This window comes from Chiloscyllium punctatum, chromosome 26 (genome assembly GCF_047496795.1).
Source record: "Chiloscyllium punctatum isolate Juve2018m chromosome 26, sChiPun1.3, whole genome shotgun sequence".
Lineage (NCBI taxonomy): Eukaryota > Metazoa > Chordata > Chondrichthyes > Orectolobiformes > Hemiscylliidae > Chiloscyllium > Chiloscyllium punctatum.
In genome coordinates, this window is record NC_092764.1 from 70,384,267 (window position 1) to 70,411,013 (window position 26,747).

At 46.5% G+C, this 26,747-nt stretch overlaps 1 protein-coding gene across 1 annotated transcript in view; it reads left to right on the forward strand.

Moving 5' to 3' along the window:
• Positions 1-520: 520 nt before the first annotated feature.
• The window catches only part of got2a (glutamic-oxaloacetic transaminase 2a, mitochondrial), a 47,899-nt gene continuing 21,672 nt past the window's right edge, over positions 521-26,747 (forward strand). Inside the window, exons 1-4 of the mRNA XM_072547588.1 lie at positions 521-670; positions 16,100-16,256; positions 16,381-16,509; positions 25,637-25,696. Of these exons, the coding sequence (XP_072403689.1) occupies positions 591-670; positions 16,100-16,256; positions 16,381-16,509; positions 25,637-25,696 (426 nt within the window). The 5' untranslated portion in view covers positions 521-590. The remainder of the gene's footprint in view (positions 671-16,099; positions 16,257-16,380; positions 16,510-25,636; positions 25,697-26,747) is intronic.

Here is a 26,747-nt window from a genome sequence, read left to right on the forward strand (position 1 = left end):
ATAGGTTTAGGGTAAGAGGGGAAAGATATAAAAGAGACCTAAGGGGCAACTGTTTCACGCAGAGGGTGGTACGTGTATGGAATGAGCTGCCAGAGGATGTGGTGGAGGCTGGTACAATTGCAACATTTAAGAGACATTTGGATGGGTATATGAATAAGAAGGGTTTGGAGGGATATGGGCCGGGTGCCGGCAGGTGGGACTAGATCGGGTTGGGATATCTGGTCAGCATGGACGAGTAGGACCGAAGGGTCTGTTTCCATGCGGTACATCTCTATGAGTCTTATGCATCAGTGTTGAATCTTGCCTGATAATTGACCCAGTAAGGGACGCCAAAGGCACAGTATGAATGTCAGTGTTGACCATAATAAATTGGTCATTTCCACCCCAGGCAATAGGCACTGCAGCAGCAACTCAATGAGCTGACAGTGGACAAGCATTGGCTCAGCCGGCGCTGTAGGTGTCGCTGTGGCTCAGCCTAGGCTGCGGGTTGACACACAGGGCCATCTTACCACTCGCACGACTCTCCTTGTTTCGCCGAGGTTATATATAGCGGGCGTTGCACGTCCCCTCCTCTCCTCGTCCAGGTTATCATGGCGATGCTGAGTTCCTGCAGGATCCTCTCCACAGCCGCGCACCACCCGGGCTTAGCTGCGCTCACCGCCCGAGCTAGGTGACTATGTGAGAGGGAGGGAATTGGGGGGAGGAGGGAATTACGCGCGCCATTTAAAACCGACCGCCAGCCACCATGCCCCGTTTTGAAGAGAGAGAGTAGGGATTCGTGTTACCTGTGGGGGAGGGGGGGTAACCGTTACGCGTTTTCTCTTCGCCCCCCGGGCCGCGTGCTGACATCACGTGACTGCTCCCCCGGCCCGGGGAGGGGGCGGGATTGACTGGACCGCGCGCGCAGTCCCGCCCCTCACTGCTGGCCTGGGCCCTGATTGGCCCTGAGTGACGTCCCTGGGCTCTGATTGGCCCTGAGTGACGTCTGGGGGCGCTGGCTCCGCCCCGTGTCCTTGAGGGAAGTGCGATAAAGGGCGTGGGAAGGACAGTCGTAGAGTCAATGGAGCTGTATGCATGGACTTGTGTATGTGGATGGTCATGTACAATGTAAATGTCTAGGAGGTGTGTGCATTGGCTGGTATGAGAGGTACTAGTTTGTGCTGAGAGGGCTAAAGCTAAAAATCTCAACATCTGTGAGGATTAGATTAGGTTAGGTTTCCTACAGCATGAAAACACGCCCTTTGGCCCAACAAGTCCACACTGACCCTCTGAAGAGTAACCGACCCAGTCCCCTCCCCTATATTTATTCCTGACTGATACACTTAACACTATGGGCAGTTTAGCATACATAGCCAATTCACCTGACCTGCACATCTTTGGATTGTGGGAGGAAACTGGGAGAACCTGCAAGCTGCACACAGAATGTTGCCCGTGGTGGGAATCAAACCCAGGTCACTGGTGCTGAGAGGCAACAGTGCTAACCACTAAGCCACTGTGCTGCCCCATCACCAGCTTGTCGTGTGGAAACTTAAACACAGCAGTGTTTAACACTGAACTTGAACATGCAGCATTATAACAGGCAACCTGCACAAATGATAACAGTAGGATTTGAACCCATGCAGCCTTAAAGACTGTAGCCTTACTCCAGTAGGAGAAAGTGAGGACTGCAGATCAGAGCTGAAAATGTGTTGCTGGAAAAGCGCAGCAGGTCAGGCAGCATCCAAGAAGCAGGAGAATCGACATTTCGGGCATGAGTCCTTCTTCAGGAATCTCTTCTGTGGATGAAGAACAGTAGAGGTCCTTTGCAAGTCTGTGAGAGTGTTGGCCTGAGCTGGGGTGGGGCTGATTGCAGGGAATGTAGGTAGCAGCGCATGGCTGCAAGCGGAGGATCCGGAGGGAGGTCTGTTGCTGGAGGTTTCGGATTTGTTGTAGGTACTGGTTGTGCTGGTTGGGTCCAAATCTTGTTGGTCTGAACATAGTCCAGAGTCCGTGCGGGGTCATTCGGTTCCGTAGGCAGGTGCTGAGGAAGGAGATGTGGCTGTGGTAGTGAGTCTGTTTGAGAATGTGGCTGAAGAACTTCTGGGCAGAGGAGATGACCTGGGGTGTGCAGTGAGAGAGGGACTCACTGAAATCCTTGTAGAGGGAGGAAGAGAGCTTCTTCAAGGAAGGCATCCATGTAAGAGGATTCGTAGTAGGTTAAAGTCTTCTAGGAGAAAGTGAGGACTGCAGATGCTGGAGATCAGAGCTGAAAATGTGTTGCTGGAAAAGCGCAGCAGGTCAGGCAGCATCCAAGGAGCAGGAGAATCGCGTTTCGGTCATGAGCCCTTCTTCAGGAATCCTGATTCCTGAAGAAGGGCTCATGCCTGAAACATCGATTCTTCTGCTCCTTGGATGCTGCCTGACCTGCTGCGCATTTTCAACCTTAATCTGGTGCCTTAGAACGCTCGGCACACTACCACGCTAACCAGGGTGTGTGTATGGGTGTGTAGGTGTAGAAACCAGCCCAGGTTCACCCTCCAGAGGCACCACCCGGTGTGTGTGTCATCTCTTCAATCCAGGAGGTTGTGGTTTAAGTCCCATGCCTGAATATAAGTTAGAGGTGACGTGATAAAGGCATTGAAGAGATTGAAAGGGTTTGATCGAATGAGCTGAAAATGTGTTGCTGGAAAAGCGCAGCAGGTCAGGCAGCATCCAAGGTACAGGAGAATCAACGTTTCAGGCATAAGCCCTTCTTCAGGAATGAGGAAAGTGTGTCCAGCAGGCTAAGATAAAAGGTAGGGAGGAGGGACTTGGGGAAGGGGCATTGGAAGTGCAATAGGTGGAAGGAGGTCAAGGTGAGGGTGATAGGCCGGAGTGGGGGTGGGGGCGGAGAGGTCAGGAAGAAGATTGCAGGTTAGGAAGACGGTGCTGAGTTCGAGGGATTTGACTGAGACAAGGTGGGGGGAGAGGAAATGAGGAAACTTGAGAAATTGGAGTTCATCCCTTGTGGTTGGAGGGTTCCTAGGCGGAAGATGAGGCGCTCTTCCTCCAGCCGTCGTGTTGCTATGGTCTGGCGATGGAGGAGTCCAAGGACCTGCGTGTCCTTGGTGGAGTGGAGGGGGAAGTTGAAGTGTTGAGCCACGGGGTGGTTGGGTTGGTTGGTCCGGGTGTCCCGGAGGTGTTCTTTGAAACGTTCCGCAAGTAGGCGGCCTGTCTCCCCAATATAGAGGAGGCCACATCGGGTGCAGCGGATGCAGTAAATGATGTGTGTGGAGGTGCAGGTGAATTTGTGGCGGATATGGAAGTATCCCTTGGGGCCTTGGAGGGAAGTAAGGGGGGAGGTGTGGGCACAAGTTTTGCATTTCTTGCGGTTGCAGGGGAAGATGCCGGGAGTGGAGGTTGGGTTGGTGGGGGGTGTGGACCTGACGAGGGAGTCATGGAGGGAGTGGTCTTTTCGGAACGCTGATAGGGGAGTGGAGGGAAATATATCCTTGGTGGTGGGGTCCGTTTGGAGGTGGTGGAAATGATGGCGGATGATACGCTGGACATGGAGGTTGGTGGGGTGGTAGGTGAGGACCAGTGGGGTTCTGTCCTGGTGGCAGTTGGAGGGGTGGGGTTCAAGGGCGGAGGAGCGGGAGTCAGTTTCTAGTAAATGTCCGTGTTGATTCGGTCGCCAGAGATAGAAATGGAGAAGTCCAGGAAGGGGAGGTAGGAGTCTGAGACGGTCCAGGTGAATTTGAGGTTGGGGTGGAAGGTGTTGGTAAAGTGGATGAACTGTTCAACCTCCTTGTGGGAGCACGAGGCAGCGCCGATACAGTCATCGATGTAGCGGAGGAAAAGGTGGGGGGTGGTGCCAGTGTAGCTGTGGAAGATGGACTGTTCCACATATCCTACGAAGAGGCAGGCATAGCTGGGGCCCATGCGGGTGCCCATGGCTACTCCTTTGGTTTGGAGGAAGTGGGAGGATTGGAAAGAGAAGTTGTTCAGGGTGAGGACCTGTTCAGTCAGTTGAAGGAGGGTGTCAGTGGAAGGGAACTGGTTGGTACGGCGGGAAAGGAAGAAGCAGAGGGCTTTGAGTCCTTCATGATGGGGGATGGAGGTATACAGGGACTGGATGTCCATGGTGAAGATAAGGCGTTGGGGGCCGGGGAAGTGAAAATCATGGAGGAGGTGGAGGGCCTGGGTGGTGTCCCAAACGTAGGTGGGGAGTTCTTGGACTAAGGGGGACAGGACCGTGTCGAGGTATGTAGAGATGAGTTCAGTGGGGCAGGAGCAGGCTGAGATAATAGGTCGGCTGGGGCAGTCAGGTTTGTGGATTTTGGGCAGGAGGTAGAAACGGACGGTGCAGGATTGTGGGACTATGAGGTTGGAGGCGGTGGATGGGAGATCCCCTGAGGTGATGAGGTTCTGGATGGTCTGGGAGATGATGGTTTGGTGGTGGGAGTTGGGGTCATGGTCAAGGGGGCAGTAGGTGTCCGCGAGCTGGCGTTTAGCATCAGCGGTGTAAAGGTCGGTGCGCCAAACTCTACCACGCCTTCCTTTGATAGAATGAGGCAATGGTGGGTCTTGAAATATCTCAATCTGGCAAGCCAGCCCTGTTCTAGGTCCTGGAAATCACAGTATGTCAGAAATGCCATGCCATAGTATTGCAGAAGGCAAATAGGAGTCCAGTGTTAAACCAATGTTTACATCCAGCTTCTACTTCCAGTCAGGATTTAAAAGCTATCATATCTAGCTTTAGTTTTAAAATAGTCCTTGAATATAAATCTGACAAATATCCTTCAATGGAGCCCAATGTTGGGCACTTTTCCCTCCATTCAGTGAGATCTTGGTTGCTCCGCATGTTAATTCTGTTTTTGCTGCTTATAACTTGTGACTGTTCATCAGCCTCAGTCTTTAAATTTTCAATTGTTGCACGGTCCTCATCCTATTTGCACTTGTACACTTTTGATTTGGATTGTTGAACGAAAAGGGATCTTCTGATCTCACTCCTGAATCCCTCAGCTGTAAGATTATAACCCCATGTTTGGATATCATCAATAGAAGAAATGGACCTTCTGGATTGGGTGTCAGCCTTGGCTCAGTGGCAACATTCTTCATTCCAATCAAGAGGTTTGGTATGACCAACTTCCACAAACATCATAACAGCTCCTCCAGTACTGTAGGAGTGCTCTGTTTTGAATGAGACCCTGAAATACTCAGTTGAACATAAGGTTCCATGACACTATTCAAAGGAGAGCAGCAGGTTTGAAATAGCATGAGATATTCTTACTGTCCTCTGCAAACGCTCCCAGGGCAGCTACAATATAAAGTTAGATACAAAGTAAAATTCCCTCTGCGCTGTGCCATCAGACTTTCCCAGAGCAGGCAGTGTGTTGTTAGATACAAAGTACTCTCATACATTGCCAACATAAAACACTCCCAAGACAAATACAGCATGGGGTTAGATACAGAGTAAACCTGCCTCTGCACTGTCCCATTAAATACAGCTGGGCAGGAACAACATCGGGTTTTTTCTACTCTTAATCTGAAAGTAAAGCACTCTGTGCTGTCCCCATCCAACACTGCCTGGATAACTACTGCATGAGGCTTGTTGCTAATTGCTGTAGTGAACCCCCCCCCCCCCCCCCCCCGCATACTGGGAACATTTCCAAAGTTCTACATAGTTGTTTCATGATCTGTACAGCCTACAGGAAAGATTTTCAAGTTTTCAGCTTGGGGCCCCATCTGAATCAATTCCTTGGTTGAAGGCTTCATTTTGGGGGTTTTTTTAGAGTTGTGGAGAGCTTGTCTTCCTCTCAATTTACTCCCCTTTGGAACCATCATCTTGCTATTTTAACAGATAGGGTATTGAGTAAAAGATACATTTGAACTGTGTAATGCTTCCTTCTATTGTTACATTTTCATAAGCTGTATAACAGAGAGACCTAAGGCTTTGGGCACATAATTCTTTGAAATTTGTGTCACAGGTAGATAAGGTGGTAAAGCTTTTACCACGCTTGCCTTCATTGCTCAGAGTAAAGGAGTTGGGACATCATGTTGAGGTTGTACAATACATTGGGGAGGCCTGTTGTGGAGCACTGTGCGCAGTTGTGGTCACCCTGCTATAGGAAGGAAATTATTAAATTGGAGACAGTGCAGAGAAGATTTACTAGGATGTTGCTGGGAATGGAGAGTTTGAGTTACAAGTAGAGGCTAGATAGCCTGGGATTTTTCAGTGGAGTGTAGAAGGTTGAGGGGTGACCTTATAAAGGTTTATAAAATCATAAGGGACGTGGATAAGATGAATAGCAAGGATCTTTTCCTGAGGGTGAGGGAGTGGTTCGTAAGTCGAATAAAATGCCAGAGGAAATGGTGGATGGAGCTACAGTTACAACATTTAATAGATATTTGGATAAATACATCAATAGGAAGGTTTGGAGGGATATGGGCCAAACGCTGATTAGTGAGACTAGTTTGACTGAAGGGTCTGTTTCCATGCTGTATGACTCCATAACAGAATTTACTCTTTTTGTTTGAAATCTATCCTTGATACCTGGCAGAATTAGCTGTCGAATTATGTAGATCCCTTAGTTTTCCCTCAGTCCCTTTAATGTATTTTTCTCAAGTCAATTGGTGTTAAGGGCACCCTAATTTTTACCCTCTGTGCCAACTGATTCCATTGAAAGCATAGTGCTTGAAGCTCACATGGAAAGCATTAATGCCCATTCCACCAAGATGAACTGATGTCCAGCCCCTCAACACTGCATGCCATTTCTGACAGCTTTGTATATCATTGTCTTTTGCTGAGAGTGCCCCCACCCTGGAAGTCAGTCCTGCTGCCTCACAGCACCAGGGTCCCAGGTTCGATTCCAGCCTAGGGCGACTGTCTGTGTGGAGTTTGCACATTCTCCCCGTGTCTGCGTGAGTTTCCTCTGGGTGCTCCGGTTTCCTCCCACAGTCCAAAGATGTGCAATTCAGGTGAATTGACCATGTTAAATTGCCCATAGGTGCATTAGTCAGAGGAAAATGGGTCTGGGTGGGTTACTCTGCGGAGGGTTGGTGTGGACTTGTTGGGCAAAAGGGCCTGTTTCCACACTGTAGGGAATCTAATCTAAGCTTTGATACACACAACCCTCAAAACTAGTCAGCTCGGACCCTTGCATCAGGAACTCTCTTTACTGATGATGGCACAGCGTTTGCCCTCGTGGTATCAACATAATTAGGAATTAGGTTTATTGTTACATGTATTCACATGAGTACAGTGAAATGTTTACAAGTTGCCAGTTACAGCACCAACTGAGGTCCAAAGTACACAGTTACAGATCTTGATACAAAGCAGAAAAATAAAGAATAAAAAATTAAACATTACAGTCCTTCTTACTAAAAGGTTTAAAAAAAAGAAACACAGTTAAACTTCAATACTACATTCCATAAGTGCCTAGCTATGCTGAACTTTCACTCCTCACAAGGGCTTAACCTCCCCCGCTTCCTGCTCCCGATCTCACTGTCGGCTGCCTCAAGCTCCCTGCTCCCGCTCTTGCAGTTCATAGGGTCATAGAGATGTGCAGCACTGAAACAGACCCTTTGGTCCAACACGTCCATGCTGAGCAGATATCCTGACCTAATCTAGTCCCATTTGCAAACACTTGACTCTTATCCCTGTAAACCCTTCCTATTCATGTACCCATCCAGATGCTTTTCAAATGCTGAAATTGTACCAGCCTCCACCACTTCCTCTGGCAGCTCATTCCATACACTCTACCCTCTGCGTGAAAAAGTTTCCCCTTCGATCCCTTTTAAATATTTCCCTCCTCACCCTAAATCTATGCCCTCTAGTTCTGGATTCCCCCACCCCAGGGAAAAGACCTTGTCTATTTACCCGATCTATGTCCCTCATGATTTTATAAACCTACCTAAGGTCACCCCTCAGCCTCTGACGCTCCAGGGAAAACAGACCCAGCCTATTGAACCTCTTCCTGTAGCTCAAATCCTCCAACCCTGGCAACATCAGCTCTATGACATCCTCGTAAATCTTTTCTAAATGCTTTCAAATTTCACAAATCCTTCTGATAGGGGGGAGACTAGAATTACACCCAATATTCCAAAAGCGGCCTAATCAATGTCCTGTACAATGCAACATGACCTCCCAACTCTGATACTCCATGCTATGTCCAATAAAGGAAATCATACCAAATGCTGCCTTCACTATACCCCAATACAAAAGATCTGAGAATTTTAAGGGCAATCGATGTAAGTGGTAGCCAGTGAGCATATCCAACATAAGCAAATGTAACCATCTCCCCATGTTAATCAGCTGTATTACCATTGCTGAATCAACCAGTATGAGCTGCTTGGTGTCATCGCTGGTGAGACACTGAACTGGACCAGCCATGGAAATACTGTGGTTACTGGAACAAGTCAGAGCCTGCAAATTCTGCAGCAAATGACTTGCCTTCTGACTTCTCAAGGGCCTGTCCAAAATCTACCAGGTCAGATGTATGATTAAGTACTCACCCACTTTTCTTAACGAGTCAAACCTCCACACCATCCAGAACAAAACAGCCCACTTGATTAGCACCACATTTACATTCACTCCTTCCACCACTGATGTCCAGTACAGCAGTGTGTACCATCTGCAAGGTATCTGATTCCTGATGAAAGGCTTTTGCCTGAAATATCAATTCTCCTGCTCCTCACATACTGTCAGACCTGCTGTGCTTTTCCGGCACCACACTTTTGACTCTGATCTCCTGGAATCCCTCCTAACAGCACAATGGGTAGGCCTGCACACCAAAGACTGAGCAGTTGAAGAGGTTAGCTCATCACCACCTTCTCTCAAGGCCAGTTTGGGATGTGTAATAAACGCTCTGCTAGGCAACTACATGCATGTTCCATGAAGAAATAAAGTATTAACTTCACCAGAAGCTGGCCAAGTTTCAAGCAGGCCTTGCCTCTGGGTGAGAATATTGAACCTGAAGGTTTCCAGCTGTTGTATCCATTCAAGACATTTCAGGGTGGGTTGCATGAAGAGGAACAAGAAACTAGAGACTAATAGTGTACAACAATAAAAGGAATTAATTCATTATTCTTAAATCATTTACAGTTATTTAAACTCTAGTTACCCAGAGGTAGACGAGTAAATATAGTTGAGAAAATGCTTATTTATATTTGGCATTAACCCATTTTTATCTGTAACAACAAAAATGTATCAGGTTTCCTTTTAAATACGTCCCTTGAATATTGCAAGTTAAACATAAGCAGTTACATTCTGTCAATTCCTGAATGATTAGACCTCTGTTCATTATTCTGATTTGGAGGGGATATTTGTTCTGTACAAGGGTCAACCTCTGGTGAATTACTTTGATTCACTTTGCGGATGGTAGACACCACTGGCTCAGCCAGCATTTGTTTCCCATCCCTTGTTGCTTTGGAGAAGGTGGGGATGAACTACATTTGTGAGTATGCAATAGATTTTTGCAGAATTTGGCCTATGTTGTCACCAGTATAATTTCAGTCACATTTTGCATCAACTTTCCAGATTGTTGTGAAAGCAGAAACCCCAATCTCTTGTGTTCAATGTGAGTTTCTATTTTCCCTTTCCTCTCCAAGCTGGAAAATTACCAAACTCTTGCAATAGCAAAGCCGGGGCCTGGAAGTGCATTTCCTCACACCATTCTGCTCTGCGATGTTCTGCTCTGCGATGCCTCTACCTTATCTATGAAGTCCTCGCATTTCCCTCTCCAATATCCATTACCCTTTTCGCTATCTTCTCTTGTGGCTTTGTTATGCTGCTGGAGGGGAAGCCAATTTTGAGAGTTTAAAACCAAGAAGGTAGATTTCTGAGTGTTTTCTCCAATAAAGGGCAGCATGGGGGCTCAGTGGTTAGCACTGCTGTCTCACAGTGCCAGGGACCCAAGTTCGATTCCAGCCTCGGGTGACTGTCTGTGTGGAGTTTGCACATTCTCCCTGTGTCTATGTGGGTTTCCTCTGGGTGCTAAATTCTCCATAGTGTTAGATTCATTAGTGAGGGGAAATGGGTCTGGGTGGGTTACTTTTCGGAGGGTCGGTATGGACTTGTTGGGCCAAGCGGCCTGTTTCCACACTGTAGGGAATCTAATCTGGCTGCCAAAATTTGATTTCAGTTCTGGTTTAAGACTGATCTTCAAAGTTGGGCACAAGGGCCTGGATGGTAGCCAGTATCAGAGTTAATCGCCACCTGCTTCTGCTATATCCAGTTTCAAATGCCGCCATAGAAAGCTAGTCACTTAAGTACAACACCATTCTGTATTAATAGTGCAGACCAAGTCAAGTGTTGAGGAGAGCAGTAGGGAAACAACGCAGTACACTCAGCTGACAATCAGTTCCTTAGTTCTGGGACCTGAGGTTGATTGCTAATGTCTGGGTATCAGGGTCCTATGCTGAACTGAGGGGTGTGCAGTTCTTGGCTGCTATGGTCGCGTAGTTATGTTGCTTGAAATTCAGAAACAGAAAGTTCTGCAACCACGCATCAGGTCAGTCAGTGTCTATGGACAGAACAGAGAACTAATGTCACAGACATGGACCCTTGTTTAAAAGTGGTGAAGGAATAGCTGTTTTAGTTTAATAAAAAAAAGGGAAAATCTAAGTTATTAAAAACCCCAGGGAAATAAACTCTGCTGTACAAGGTGGAATCAACAAGGTGAGAGAACTGAATACAGTACAACTTTGATTATCCAACTCAGCATTCAGTTATCGGTTGAACGGCATTATGGCGTGCATTGCTGGATAACTGAGAAATGTTCGGATAACAAGCACACAAATTACCACTTGTTTACGATCAGATCCATTATCCGAACAAAATACTCTGCGCCCATCTCGTCCAAGGTCCCACCATACAGTCTTTATTGACCTTGAGGTGGGAAAGTAATTGTGGTAAATAATGTCACAGACACACTATCGTAGAATTCCTAAAGTATGGAAGTAGGCTTTTCGGCCCATTGAGTTTGCACTGACTGTCCGTAGAGCATCCCATCCTGACCCACATCCCTATCTTATTCCTGTAACCCTGCATCCCCCATGGCTAACCCACCTAGCTTACACATCCCTGGACATTATGGGCAATTGAGCATTGCCAATCCACCTAACCTGCACATCTTTGAACTGTGGGAGGAAACCGGAGCACTCTGAGGAAACCCACATAGACATGGGGAGAATGTGCAAACTTCACACAGTCACCTGAGGCTGGAATAATACCGGGTCCTTTGTGCTGTGAGGCAGCAGTGCTAACCACTGAGCCACTACCCTCTCAGAGAAGAAATCCCTCTTCATCGCTGTCTTAAATATGTGATTCCTGATTCTGAGATTGATCCTAGATTGTCCCTCAAGGGGGAAACAAACTCTCCACAAAGTACAGGCCCAACCACCTCAACCTCTCCTAAGACAGTCCCTCCATCCCTGGGATCAGCCTAGTGAACCTTCTCTGGACTGTCTCCAGTGCCAGTGTTTTCTTAGGTAAGGGGCCCAAAGCTGTGCACAGTATTCCAACTGTAATGCAACCAGATCTTTGTGTAGTTTTAGCAAAGCCTCCCTATCTTTATAGTCCATTCTCTTTGAAATAAAGGCCACCAATCCATTTGCCTTCCCTATATCCTGCTGAATTTGGATGCAGCTTTTTGCGATTTATGCCAGTGGGATACCAAATCCCTGTTCTGTAGCTTTCTGCTAACCTTTCCCATTTAAATAATATTCAGCTCCTGTACTCTTCCTGCCAAAGTGCATAACCTCTCATTTTCCCACATTAGATTGCACCTGTCAAGTTTGCCCACTTGCTTATCGAGGGAATTGGATTTTAGCAAAGGATTACTGGAGATGATCTTGTCAAACTGCCTTTTGCTGCAAGTGCAAACATTGTGGTGTTGCAATGGGATACAACTAGGTCAGATTGTGGCTTAATTATATTGGATTAATGCTCTTTGGAGGTGAATGGTGCAGAAAGTATTTGATTTATATTCCTTCTCTCCCTGACTTTAAGTGTAGCGTCTGTGGTTCACAGCTGCCTTAGACTCAGGTTCTTTTCGATGTTTTAGTTGTGCTGAAAGGAATGTTATTAACTACAAGTGGATTCTTCCCTACTTCTCTGCTCAGTGTCTACTACATATAACCTTTGACCTTGTAGTTCAATCTCTGCTTTAGGGTTTGAATACGTAAGATTGTCATAGAGTCATACAGCAAGGAAACAGACCCTTTGGTCCAATTTGGCTCATATCCCACTAAACCTGTACCTGTCCAAATGTCTTTTAATTGTTGCAAGTGTACCAGCATCTATCACTTGTGTACAACAATTGCAAAAATCCCCTGCAAAGACCAATTCTGTAAATTTTTCAAACACTGTAAAACTGTCACAAGTGCAGCACAATGGCTCAGTGGATAGTACTGCTGCCTCACAGTGCGAAGGACCTGGGTTTGATTCCATCTTCGAGCGACATGTCTGTGTGGAGCTTTTGCATGTTCTCCTCATGCCTGTGTGGGTTTCCTCCAGGTGCTCCGGTTTCCTCCCATTGAGATGTGCTAGTTAGGTGGATTGGCCGTGCTAAATTGCCATTAGTGTCCAGGGATTTGTAGGCGAGGTGGGATAATCATGAGAAATGCAGGGTGGTGGGTTCATTGTGGACTCGATGGGCCGATGGTCTGTTTCTACACTCTAGGGATTCTACCAAAAAAAGTCAATTCAAAACAGTGTACTGCACCAGTACAATACAGTAGAAAGGAATGTTGCGTTGATGGAGGTATCATCTCTTGCGTGGAACAGTTAATTAGTGTCCCCTTGCTCAGGCTGACATGGAAGATTACTTTAAAGCCTATGATCGAAGTCATGCTCATTGAGCCTTTGTCCCACACAACCCAAAACTTAACTCTTTGCCTACCTGCTCCTACCTTATTCACTTTCTCACCCAGGCGGTGCATTCCAGATCATGACCACTGTGTATAGTCTTTCCTTGTACCACTACTAATGTGCTTGTCAGTAACTTAAGCTGGTGTCCTCTCTTTCTTGACGTTACGATCAATGGTTTCTCTCTAGCTATGGCACATTCCCCTTGTAATTTTGAACATATCTGTCAAGTGCATCTTCTCTCATTATAAGGAGAACAGCCCCAGCTTTTTCTGCCTATTCATGTAACTAAAATCGACAGTGGTCATAGGCTTTAAAGTAATTAACTAAATGAATAAATCTGGATTTCAATAACCAGCTTCAGTAGCTGATTGTGAAGCTATTGTCTGCTTGTGAAACTCCATCTGACTACTCGTCCTTTAGGAGAGGATAGCTCTTTACCTGGTCCAGCCTATGTGTGGTTCCAGACCAACAGCAATGTGGATAATTTTGAACTGTTTCTAAGATGGTGGGGTAAGCTGTTCAGTTGGATCAAACCGCTGTGACAAAATATAACCAGAAAACCAGACAGTCCATCCAGCACTAAGGAAAACACTAAGTACGGTAAAGAGACACACAGCCTTGCGGGAGGGTTTCTCGGTAACATCTCACACTCCTCGCCAAAATTGGGAGAACTGTCTCAGAGCCAAGGCAAGATGTCATCATCATACTCCCTAAACCAAGTTTTCTCGACAACTCCTCAGGCATGTCCTGTTCTGTTCCGCCAGCAAGACAGAGTCACCAGGAGTGATGGAGCAGTAAGGAGTGGATTGGCCCTGAGAGTCTTGATCATGGGGTTAGCCCACTCTGGCTAGAGTTGCAGAAATACACAGCTTTGACCTGATCTGTTGATCGTAGGATTGCTCAACAAAGTCCACCAGCTGCATTCTGCTTCTGATGTTTATGCATGTAGTCCTGTACCCTCACCAGGTTAACACCTCATTTCCAGCTCCTCTAATACTGCTCTGAGCAAGCTTCTCTGCACTCCTTATTAAACCAAGGTGGGCTCTTTGGCTTGCTGGCAGGGAGTTGAGGGAGGGATATCTCAGGCCATGAGGCTACGGATAGTAGTTGAATGCTTTTAGGAAGGAAGGAAATCTGATTGTTACCACCTACTGGTCTCCCTCAACTATTGAATCAGTACTCCTCAACATTGGAGAGCACTTAGAAGAAGCACTGAGGATAGCAAAGACACAGTACTCACTTCACTGTGTATCAACAAGTGTAGGTCCATAGGACCACATCTAATTGAGTTGTCCAAGACCCACATAAGATATCTGTTGTTCTAAACTTACGGCAGGGGGTGAGAAAATTAACAAGAGAACAAAAATCTATTCAACCACCTCATTGCCAGTCGCTATCTGATGTAAAAACAACGGTCCATGACAGTGCTGATAGAGGTAACTGCCTTACAATGCCTGATAGAGTCAAAGTTCCACCTTCACTTTGTGTCCTCTACATCAGCAAGTGTGACACTGTCATCGTCCTAAAAGGATGGATAGCAAATCGATCGAGCAGCTCACAATTTGCCATCGATGGGATGTTAGCAGCATCTGGATTGCAATCGTGCGGTCAGAGCTCAGACCCTGACTCCACAAAGGCTGTTTGCCAAAACTGTAAGACACAAGTCAGGAGTGTGATGGAATACTGCCCGCCTGCCTGGATGAGTACAGCTCCAACAACATTTAAGAAACTTGACATCATCCAGGACAAAATGACCTGTTTAATTGAGGCTCCATTCACCACAGATATACAGCATCAGCAGTGTGCACCTTCTACAAGATGCACTGCAGTAACTCCTGTGACATCCACTACCCGACTACCTCTACCATTTAGAAGGAAAGGAGAAGCAGAGCCAGGGAAACACCACCACCTGCAGGTTCCCATGCAAGCTATTAACATCAGAGGAAACAGGGACAGGAGTAGGCCAAGAGGGACAGGAATTGCTGGAAAAGCTCCGCAGGTCTGGCAGCATCTGTAGAGAGAAAGCAGAGTTAAAGTTTCGGATATAGTGACCCTTAAGAGAATCCTGTTTTCGTTTCAGATTTCTGCAGTTCTTTTTAAGATGGGTAGGCGATTTGACCTTCCAAACCTGTTCCATCATTGAATATGATCACAGCTGATTACTCTACTCAGTAGCCTGTTCCTGCATTCTCCCAATGCCCTTTGATCCCTTTACTGCTAAGAACTACATTTATCTCCTCCTTGAAAGCATTCAGTGCTTTGGTCTCAACTGCTTACTGTAGCAGAGAATTCCACGGGCGCTCAACTATCTGGATGAAGACAGTTCTCCTCCTCTCAGTCCTAAATGGCCGTAGACAGTGACCCTGGATTCTCTGGTCAACGGAAACAACGTTCCTACACTCACCCTATCTCATCCTGGAAGAATTTTATAGCTGTCTGAGAACTCTCATCATTCTGCTAAACCCAAGTGAATATAGTCTTAACCAATCCAGGCTCTCTGCATACGTGAGTCCTGCCATCCCAAGAATCGGTCAGATTAATCTCCACAGCACTCCCGCTGTTGTCAGAAGATCCTTCTCCAGAGGAGACCAAAACTGAACACAGTACTCCAGGTGTGAACCCCCCCACGCCCGGTACAGTCGCCACAAGATGTCCATGCTCTTGTACTCAAATCCTCTCGCTATGTACTATTTGCCGCCTTCACCCCCTGTTAAATCCACCATGGTTACTTTCAGTGACTGGAGTACGAGGACAGTACTAGGTCTCGTTGCACCTCCCCCCTTCCCAATCTGTCATCATTCAGATACTAATCTACCTTCCTGTTTCTGCCGCCAGAGTTAACCATACAGAGTTGGGGTTATGTTACTTTTCCTTCACTGGTTCAAAATTCTGGACCTTCCCAGTGAACTAGCTGGGTAGCACTCTGAGTGTCCTGACATTGCATTGGACTTCAAAGGTTCAAGAAGGCAACTCACTGTCGCCTTCTCAAACATAGTTAGACATTGACATACCCTGGTCTGGCCAGTGACACTCCCATCCCCAGAACAAACAGCACTGCGTTATTTTCTCTTTAATGCTGTGGACTCATTGTTAGGGTATGTAGTTATTGGTGTTGTAAATGCCGACTAATATAAACACCATAACTGTTTATGTTGTATGATAGCACTGATTATTCACTCTGATGTTATGCAGTATTAAAAAGAATTGAGATAAATGCCTCCTGTTGAGATGATTGTCACTGAAACCTGTTTTCTGTTGTCCTTGCAGCTCGGTGTGGTCCCATGTAGAAATGGGTCCCCCCGACCCCATCCTTGGGGTCACTGAAGCTTTCAAACGTGATAACAACCCCAAGAAAATGAACCTGGGCGTTGGGGCGTACCGTGATGACAATGGCAAGCCATACGTCTTGAGCTGTGTCAGGAAGGTGAGTTAGACATGGAGTCCTGCTTTTTGTTGGCGCTTGGCAGTGGAAACAACAACATTTTGCATGGGCTCTCCAGGAATGGTGGTGGAACTGATGTGTACTCTGATGTTTGACCTCCTCGTAGGCTGAGGCCCAAATTGCAGCTAAGAAAATGGACAAAGAATACCTCCCCATTGGTGGTCTGGCAGACTTCAACAAGGCCTGTGCAGAGCTGGCATTAGGAGACAACAGTGAAGTGATCAAGAGTGGAAGGGTAAGGAACTACCTTTGGCGGTGAATGGGGCTGAGAGATCAAGGCGAGTGAGAGCATTCCTAGAGCTCTGCTCAAAATAAATGGTGTGGAGGGGACCTGTGTTGGATTAGGGTGGGCAAAGTTAAAAATCCCACAACACCAGGTTATGATCCAACAGGCTTATTTGGAAGCACTAGCTTTCAGAGTGCTGCTCCTTCAGCAGGTAAATAAATGGAGAAGTTAAGGAAGGTTTTGAGATTGATAGATCCATTAGATGGGGAAATGTGACATATACCACAGCATGATTTCCTTCTCCAACATGGTGGAAATGTTTGGGTGTGGCTTGATGCTAATCCTGGTACTGGGACCAGTGCTCCCTCAGGAGTGTGCGCATGCTTGGCCACAAAGGTTTTTGAGAAGTTGCCCACATTGAAATAAATGGGCACTGACAGGGGTGAGTTTCGGAGGTTGTGGAACTGGAGAGGGCACTGGAAAGAAACCAGCTGGAACTGGAGGCGCAGTGAACGCCAGAGAGAGTAATTCCGATTGGAGGAGCGACCGAAGAGAGGGAATCTTGAGTTTGGGTTGGTGCAGTGGTAGATTCCAAACCTCTGAGCCAGGAGATCAGGAGGGGATGAACAGTGGGCACATGGAGGGATTGCAGAGCAAAGGGGAGTGGGAGAGGAAACAGAGGGAGTGTGACGATAGCAGAGGGATGAAGGGAGGTGGGTTGGAATGTGTAACTCATCAGCTGAGAAATGGATTGGGCCAAACAGAGGGGTGGTAGTGGTAGGTGACCTGCTGACAAAGAAGAGAGGAGAGCAGTACTTCCCCCGAAAGTGCACACGAGCAACACAGCAGCAATGTGGAATGTGCAGCACATTAATACATAAATCATCCTCCACTTGGATGTTCAAGGAACTTGAAAATGTCGGCTCCCTTGGCTACAAAAGTAATTTTCAGAACAGGTTGTCCAGTTCAGAAAAGCATTAGGACATGAAGACACTGTTATTCTCACCTTATTGAGATGACTCTGTTGGTTGTATTTATGTATGATTTTGGACATCATTGCTTCAAAATGTTAGGTTGGTTACAAGACTTGAGAAAGAGATGTCATTTCCTCTGTTTTGATACAGTTGAAGGAAGGAAAGAATGTTCATCCAAGCAGCTTGTTTAACCAACTGCAAACAGTACCAGAGGGCACAAATCTAAAGTTGCCAGCTGGTGAGCTGAATGAGAATTTTCCTGCAGATTTGGAAATCTATGAAAAGGTTATTCATTACACTGGATAATTTAGCACTGTAGTGAAAATTGATGCGTAGCTGGTTTGGAAATGGATTGCAGGTTTGAGGCTTGGGGCAGCTCAGCTGTGATTGAGTACAGTTAGCAACATGATACCCGAGCTGCTGAAAGCTCAATAATGTCATCGCAAGGTCAATGTTGGAGAGAAATTTCCTTGCAACTGAAACAGGCTGCTTCACTTGTGAGGAAGGGATTTCTCCTGGTTTTCAGGAAGCAACAACCTGATGTGACATGAACCATTTCCTCATCCTGTGCTTGTTTCTGACCCTGACCCTGGAGCTGGTAATGGTGTTTTAATAGTTTTCCGATCACACTGGTTTTATCTGAACCTGTGCCATTAGAGAGACAGATCATTTACAGCTGAGGAGCATGGCATTCTGCTGTATGCTTCTTGCAACAAGTGCTACCAAACCTTTATGTTCTGGGTCAGTGACAATTCAACGAATTTTGTTTTGTTTGTTTTTTATTTACTCACGGGGTGTGGGCCTCTCTGGCTTGGTCAGCATTTATTGTTCATTCCTAATTGCCCAAAGGACTGTTAAGAGTCACCCACATTGAGTGGGTCTGGAGGCACATTTCGGCCAGACGAGGTAAGGATGGCAGTTCCCTTCCCTGGAGGACATTAGTGAACCAGTTGTGTTTTTCCAGCAATAGGCAATGGATTTATGGTCATCATTAGACTCTTAACTCCAACTTTTTATTGAATTCAAATTCCACCATCTGCCGTGGCAGAGTTTAAACCCAGGTGCCCAGAGCATTAGCCAAGTTTCTGTGTTAATAGTCTCGCAATAACAGCACTTGGCCATTGCCTCCCCTAATGCAGTGAAGATTCCTGCCTCAGTCAACCTTTCAGACAGACTTCTCCACCATCCGATTGGAAGTAATGTCTCTTCAACCCCCCCTGTAATCCTTCCACATGTGTACCTATTGAACCATTATACTGCAGCATGTGTCTTCACTTTATTCCTGGTGATCATGTATAAAATGAACTGAAGAACTTGCCTTTATTGCTACTGAGGAAGAAAGATGGTAAGGGGGGGTTTAAAATCATCCATAGCTAAACAAGGAGGTCAAGGACAATATACAGTCAAAAACTAAGGTATACCATATTGCAAATGCCAGTGGCAGGCTGGAAGGTTGGGAAACTTTCAACCATACGTAAAGGGATACTAAAAAATTAATATAAAGAACTAAAGTAAATTACAAAAGAAAACTAGCACAAAATATCAAAAAGGATAGCAAAAGCTTCTCTATGTATATAAAAGGGAAGAGAGTCGCCAAGGTGAATGTTGGTCTCTTGCAAGATGAAACCAGAGAGCTAATACTGGGGAACATTGAGATGGCAGAGATGCTGAATTCTGGGCAGCATGGTGGCTCAGTGGTTAGCACTGCTGCCTCACAGTGCCAGGGACCCAGGTTCAATTCCTGCCTCGGGCAACTGTCTGTGTGGAGTTTGCACATTCTCCCTGTGTCTGCGGGGGTTTCCTCTGGGTGCTCCAGGTTCCGTCCAGAGATGTGCAGGTCAGGTGAATTGGCCATGCTAAATTGCCCATAGTGTTAGGTACAGGGCTAAGTGTAGGGGAATGGGTCTGGGTGGGTTGCTCTTCGGAGGGTCGGTATGGACCTGTTGGGCCAAAGGCCTGTTTCCACAATGTAGGGAATCTAACCTAATCTAAAAACACGTTGCCTCAGTTTTCATGGTGGAGGACAATAGTACCATTCTATTGGAGCGGGCAATACAAAATGTAGAACAATCAATATCGATCAGGAAAACGTACTCAGCAAACCATTAGGATTGAGGATAGACACGTCCCCTGGGCCTGCTGGCTGACATCTTAGGGTGTTAAAGGAAATGGCAGAGATAGGAGGTCCATTGGTTACAATATTCCAAAATTCCCTGGAATGGAAAAGGTTCCACTGGATTGGAAAATGGCTCATCTAAAGCCCTTATTCAAAAAGGGTGAGAGGCAATATGTGGGAAAATACAGACCAGTTAGTTTAACATCTGTCTTTGGGAAAGTCTTAGAATCAATTATCAAGGAAGCAATTTCAGGTCATTTGGAAAGTCAAAATGCTATCCATTAGGTTCAGCATGGTTTATGGAGGAGGAGAAAGTGAGGACTGCAGATGCTGGAGATCAGAGTTGAGAATGTGGTGCTGGGAAAGCACAGCAGATCAGGCAGCATCCGAGGAGCAGGAGCATTGACGTTACAGGCAAGAGCTCTTCATCAGGAATGAGGCTTGTGAGTCAAGGGGATGGAGAGATAAATGGGGGTGGGTCTGGGGAGAAGGTAGCCAAGAGTACAATAGGTGGATGGAGGTGGGTGTAATGGTGATAGATTGGAGAGGAGGGTGGGGCAGGTAGGTGAGAAGGAAAATGGACACAAAGGACAGGTCATGAGGGCAGGACCGAGTTGCAAGTTTGGAAATGGGATAAGGTGGGGGTTAGGGCGATGAGGAAACTGGTGGAATCCACATTGATCCCGTGTGGTTGGAGGGTCCTGAGGCGGAAGATGAGGCATTCTTCCTCTAGGCATCGGTGGTTAAGGAGTGGAGATGGAGGAGGCCCAGGACCTGCATGTCCTCGGCAGAGTGGGAGGGGGAGTTGAAATGTTCGGCCATGGGGCGGTGGGGTTGATTGGTGCGCGTGTCCAGGAGATGTTCTCTGACGCGCTCTGCTAGTTGGCGTCCTGTCTCCCCAATGTAGGGGAGACCACATTGAGAGCAATGGACACAGTAAATGATGAGTGGAAGGTAAAACTTTGATGGACGTGGAAGACTCCTTTGGGGCCTTGGACGGAGGTGAGAGGGGGAGGTGTGGGCACAGGTTTTGCAATTCCTGCGGTGGCAGGGCAAGGTGCCAGGAGGGGAGGGTGGGTTGGTGGGGGAGGTGGACCTGACAAGCGATTCGCAGAGGGAATGGTCTTTACGGAAAGCAGATAAGGGTGGGGAGGGAAATCTGTCTGTGGTGGTGGGCTCCATTTGTAGGTGGTGGAAATGCTGCGAAGACAAGAGATTTATGGAGGATAGTCCAGAACACAATGCTGCTAGCAAATGAAAGCATGGCTGCCATGGATGGGTTGAGTAATGAGAAGGGGAGAGATACAAAAAGCCAGAGTCTGGGGAGTGGAGAGGCTAGTGCGATAATCATTTTGAAGAGGTCAGTGATGGGCAGCTAGCAAGGCTACGGAGAGATTTAAATAAAACAATAAGGGCTTTAAATGTGAATTGTTGGTATTTGACACTTCCTGAGTTGAAAAATGTAGTGCTGGAAAAACACAGCAGGCCAGACAGCATCCGAGGAGCAGGAGAATCGACGTTTTGGGCATTAACCCTTCTTCAGGAATGAGGCTGGTGTGCCAAGCGGGCTGAGATAAAAGGTAGGGGGGAGGGGCGCTGGGAATACGATAGGTGGAAGGAGGTGAGTGTGATAGGCCGGAGAGGGGGTGGGAGCAGAGAAGTCGGGAAGATGATTGCAGGTCAAGAAGACGGTGCTGAGTCCAAGGGTTGAGACTGAGATAAGGTGGGGGGAGGGGAAATGAGGAAGCTGGAGAAATCTGCATTCATCCCTTGTGGTTGGAGGGTTCCTAGGTGGAAGATGAGGCGCTCTTCCTCCAGGCATCGTGTTGCCATGGTCTGGCAATGGAGGAGGCCAAGGATCTGCATGTCCTTGGCAGAGTGGGAGGGGGAGTTAAAGTGTTCAGCCACGGGGCGGTTGGGTTGGTTGGTGCGAGTGTCCCAGAGGTGTTCCCTGAAATGTTCCGCAAGTAGGCGGCCTGTCTCCCTAGTGTAGAGGAGACCACATCGGGTGCAGGACATTCCTGTCAACAAGGTCCTTAATTGGCACTCTATTCAGGACTGACAACATTCACCAGTGTTCAGCATGTGCCATCTGCAGGATGCAACGTAGCAACTCGCCAAGCAAGCCCTAACTCCCAGAAGGGCAAGGGCAATAAATACAGAAGAAAAATACTACTACCTATAGGTTCCCCTGCAAGCTACTCACCTTCCTGCTCTGGAAATGTATCTGCATTCCTTCATTCAGCTGGGTTTAAATCCCTGGAGCTCCATCTTAACATCCCGAGGGACTGCAACAGTTCAAAAAAGATAGCTCATCGCCACCTTCTCCAGAACAATTTGGGATGGGCAGTAAATAGTGCTCGAGCCAGTGACACCCATATGCACGAATGCTGACAGAATTGAATCCTTCTACCATGTGTCAGATACAGACCACCAGTCAGCAACCCACAAGCCAGAGACACAGCCAGACAGAACAGATTCAGGATGACCCAGGTAATGATTACAGATGCACACAACAGACTACACAAATACAAACATGAAATTGCGCGCCAAAAACCGTTAATTTCAAAAACCACCCATCAGGAATGGACCCGGACCATAGAACAGGCCGTCACCATAGGACAGAACAGGACCACACACCACAAAAAAACGGCACTGAAAGAAAAAATGGCCAAACTAACACACAACAGAGAGAACACCACAACACACACCGGGGTTAGAAACCTCTCCCACAGACAGCTCACAGACACGGAAGGAACAATACTAGCCAAGGGACTCAACTACAACCACAGGGACGCCAAGACAGAAGACTTCCCAGCAGCACTAGAATGCACACTCAGGAACTATGGACTGACAGAAGAGACACAACAAACAGTGAGACAAAGTATCGTACCTCTCATAACAAGGAAAAGACAAACACATAACCTCAACACCAAAGGAGAGAGAAACACTAAAATCACTAAGAAACGATAAGAACATACTCATACTACCAGAAGACAAAGGTAGAATGACAGTCATCCTGGACAAAGCAGAGTATATCCAGAAAGTGCAACAACTACTTGCAGATACCAACACCTACCAAAAGAGGGAGTTTGACCCCACCCCACAGCTCACCAATAGGATAAACAACACACTGAGGAATCTACAAAAAAACGGACAGATAACCAGGTCTGACCTACAAAGAATGAAACCTGAAAGCAACAACACCCCCAGAATCTATGGACCACCAAAAGTGCAAAAACCAGACATCCCAGTCAGACCCATAGTATCACTACCAGGGACACCATCACACAAACTGGCCAAAGAACTACAGCAGAAACTGAAACACCTGATCAATGGATCCAGACACTCTATACAGTCGACACAGGAATTCTTGGACATCATCAGAAATATACATATAGACAAGGAAGAAACTATGGTCTCATTTGATGTATGGCACTGTTCACCTCTATCGACAAAACCCTAGCCAGAGAAACAATAGCCAACCTGCTGGACATACAGAACAGACAACAGGACAGTGAACCTATCAACAAAGACGGCATACTCAAACTACTGGACCTGGGCCTCACAACACACTTCACATTTAACAACCAAATATATGAACAGATCAACAGCACACCCATGGGCTCACCCATCTCTGGACTCATAGCAGAAGCGGTAATGCAAAGATTAGAACAAACAGTCTTACCACAAATTCAACCCAAACTCTGGGTCAGATATGTGGATGACACCTCTGTAATCATTAAAAACACAGAAATAGAGAACACACACCGGATCATCAACACCACACTCACAGGAATCCGATTCACTAGAGAGGAAGAAAAGGACAACCAATTCCCATTCCTAGACGTGATGGCACAGAGAGCACCGAACGGAGAATTCACCACAAAGGTTTATAGGAAAGCCACACACACAGACCAAGTCCTGAACTACCCCAACACACACAAAAGGAGTTGCATCAAGACACTGTTCAAAAGGGCCACAACACACTGCAGTACACCAGAACTGCAAAAAGAGGAAGAAGAACATCTATACAACATATTCACCAAAAACGGATACCCGCGCAATTTCATCAACAGATGCCTAAGAGAAAGACAACGGAATGAGGACATGCCACAACCCAAAGGACTAGCCACGTTACCATACATCAAGAACATTTCTGAACTGACAGCCAGACTACTGCGACCACTAGGACTCATAACAGCACACAAACCAACAGCCACTCTCAGACAACAACTCACCAGGACGAAGGACCCGATATCCAGCATGAGCAAAACCAACGTAGTGTACAAAATCCCATGCAAGGACTGCACAAAACACTACATAGGACAAACAGGAAGACAGCTAACGATCCGTATCCGTGAATACCAACTAGCCACAAAACGACACGACCAGCTATCCTTAGTAGCCACACACTGAGATGACAAGCAACATGAATTCGACTGGGACAACACTACTATTATAGGACAAGCCAAACAGAGAACAGCCAGGGAATTCCTAGAGGCATGGCACTCATCCACAGATTCTATCAACAAACACATCGACCTGGACCCAATATACCGACCACTGCAGCGGACAGCTGGAACTGACAACCGGAAGCAGCAGAGACAAACCACTATAAATGCCAGAGGAAAGATCACAGAAGCGCTTCACAGGAGGCTCCCAAGCACTGAGGATGTCACCTAGACAGGGGACGAAACGTCTGCAACACAAATTCCCAGCTCGGCGAACAGAACCACAACAACGAGCACCCGAGCTACAAATCTTCTCCCAAACTTTGAACCCATATTCTATGAACATATGAGAAAAGAAATTGACTTCAGATCAGCCTGTACCAAATGAGTGAGAGTAATTGTTGCAGTGGTCTTCCGAAATGAAATTACCAATTTGTTCCAAATTGGTAGAACTCTTGTGTGTAGATCCACTGCCCTCAGTAAAAATGAGCCAAGACTGTGCCTCCACTTTAATAATTCGTGGGATCCGTTGGTCAGGACCACATTATAGGTTTTATATTGTGGCTTATGTTTGGCTTAGTTCTATCAGTACCAGAACCAATATTATTTGCTTATACTCTCAATTTCCAATCCACACACTTAAAAATAATTGAATAAAGCAGGTGTTGTAAAATCAACCAAACATTAAATTAAAACTTTTTTTAAAGTGGTTGAATCTGTTCATAGTGGGGATGGGGGTGGGCTTTTGGCTGCATTTACAGAATGAAAATAATGGGGACCAGGATAGATGCAGAAGTATGTTGTTCAAGCAGGATCCAGTGTGGTTGAAAATGTGATTGTGCTTTAACCCACACATTACTCAGTCCTCAAATCCAACTATTTGCAGCTTTATAAGACTTTAGTTAGGCCACACTTAGAGTATTGCATTCAGTTCTGGTCGCCACATTAAAGGAAGAATGTGGAGGCTTTGGAGAGGATGCAGAAGAGATTTACCAGAATGCTGCCTGGATTAGAGAGTATGAGCTGTAAGAAGAGGCTAGAAAAATTTGGGTTGTTTTCGGTGGAGTGGCAGAGACTGAGGGGAGATTTGATAGAAGTCTATAAAATTATGAGACATGTAGATCGGGTCGACGGTCAGAATTGTTTTCCCAGAGTTGAAATGCCTGATACTGCGGGGCATACACTTAAGGGGGGTGGCGGGTTCAAAGATGTGAGAGGTAAGGCTTTTTTGCACAGAAAATGGTAGGAATCTGGAACACGCTGGTAGTGGAGGCAGATATGATAGGGACATTTAAGGGACTTTTAGGTCAACAGATGAATATGCAAGGATTGGAAAGATATGGACCAGGGGCAGGCAAAGGGGATTAGTTTGTTTTGGCATCGTGTTCGGTGCAACACGGTGGGCCGAAGGGCCCGTTCCTGTGCTGTACTGTTCTCTGTTCTATTTCACTGTAACCTCACTGCTCCAGGTTTAACCATTCAGTGCTAAATATAACAGTACCTCTTCCCGAACCGTGGGCTTCTCATCCATCCTGTGTGTTCAGAATAACAAACAGCAATTAAAGTTGTGTTGTGATTCTTTCTGATTTCAGTATATCACTGTGCAGACCATTTCTGGAACTGGATCACTGCGGATTGGGGCTAACTTTCTGGTGAGTGGTGCAATGTCTGTTGAAATGTATTACAGTTTGCTGCTTTACTGCTAACTTCTCTGAATGTGCCTTTCTCATTTCTCCTACGATGCAGATACAGTGTGTTCCAGCCTCACTCTGTTAACATCAAGGTTTGTGCCATTCTTTCTTAGCAAGCACATGTTTCCCCAGGATCTCAACTTGGCGATCCTTACCTCCATTTGTCTTCCCTTCTTTCTAGAAGTCTTCAGACTTCTAAAATTTAACGTGTCTTGACCATATCCTAACAGACTTCATATCTGTCATTCCCTTTAAATATCCTACCTCTCAAGCCTTGATTCTGCAACTTTGGTTTCTTTAGAAGATGGAGGGTTTCAAACCTTTTCAATAAAAATGGATGCTTTCTAGCACCATCTGTCCGTCCCCCCCCCCCCCCCCCCCCCCCCCCCCCCGATCCTTCTCCCTGTGCTGGAAAGGGGAGAGGTAATCCAAGAGTTGGCACATCTACGGGTTGGCAGGGTGCAAGCACAGTAGGTCTTGTAGATACGAGAAAGGTGTTCACTTGGCATAAACAGAAGTCCCCTGCTTTGGGCTGGCTTCGTTGAATATTCGGATGTGAAATAACAATCAAAGGCCTTTTTACTCGAAGCAGTCAACACATCTGATGATCAAACCTGTTTCAATATGTGAAAGGCACGTTTGCTGTTCAACATCTGATCTGATCACTGCCTGAACTAACAGCTCAATTTCTCCAGCATTTTTGTGCTCAAACAAGCCATGGAAAGTGCAGTACTCAGTTGTGCTTTTCAGTAAGGTTTTATCTTAGTTCTTAACTCTGAAGAGAACTACAAATTTGGCACCTCCAACTTCCACGTGGCTATCTGATTGTGACCTTAAGTCCACTTTCCTATTTGTCCCCCAAGATCCTTGACTCCCTTGTCAATCAAAACTCTGTTCCAACTCAAGCCCAAGTATAGTCAGTCTCCCAGGTTTCACTACCGTCTGCTGAGGAGAATTATAAAGTTCTGATCAAATGAAAAATCCTCATCTCGGTCTTAAGCGGGAGACGCCT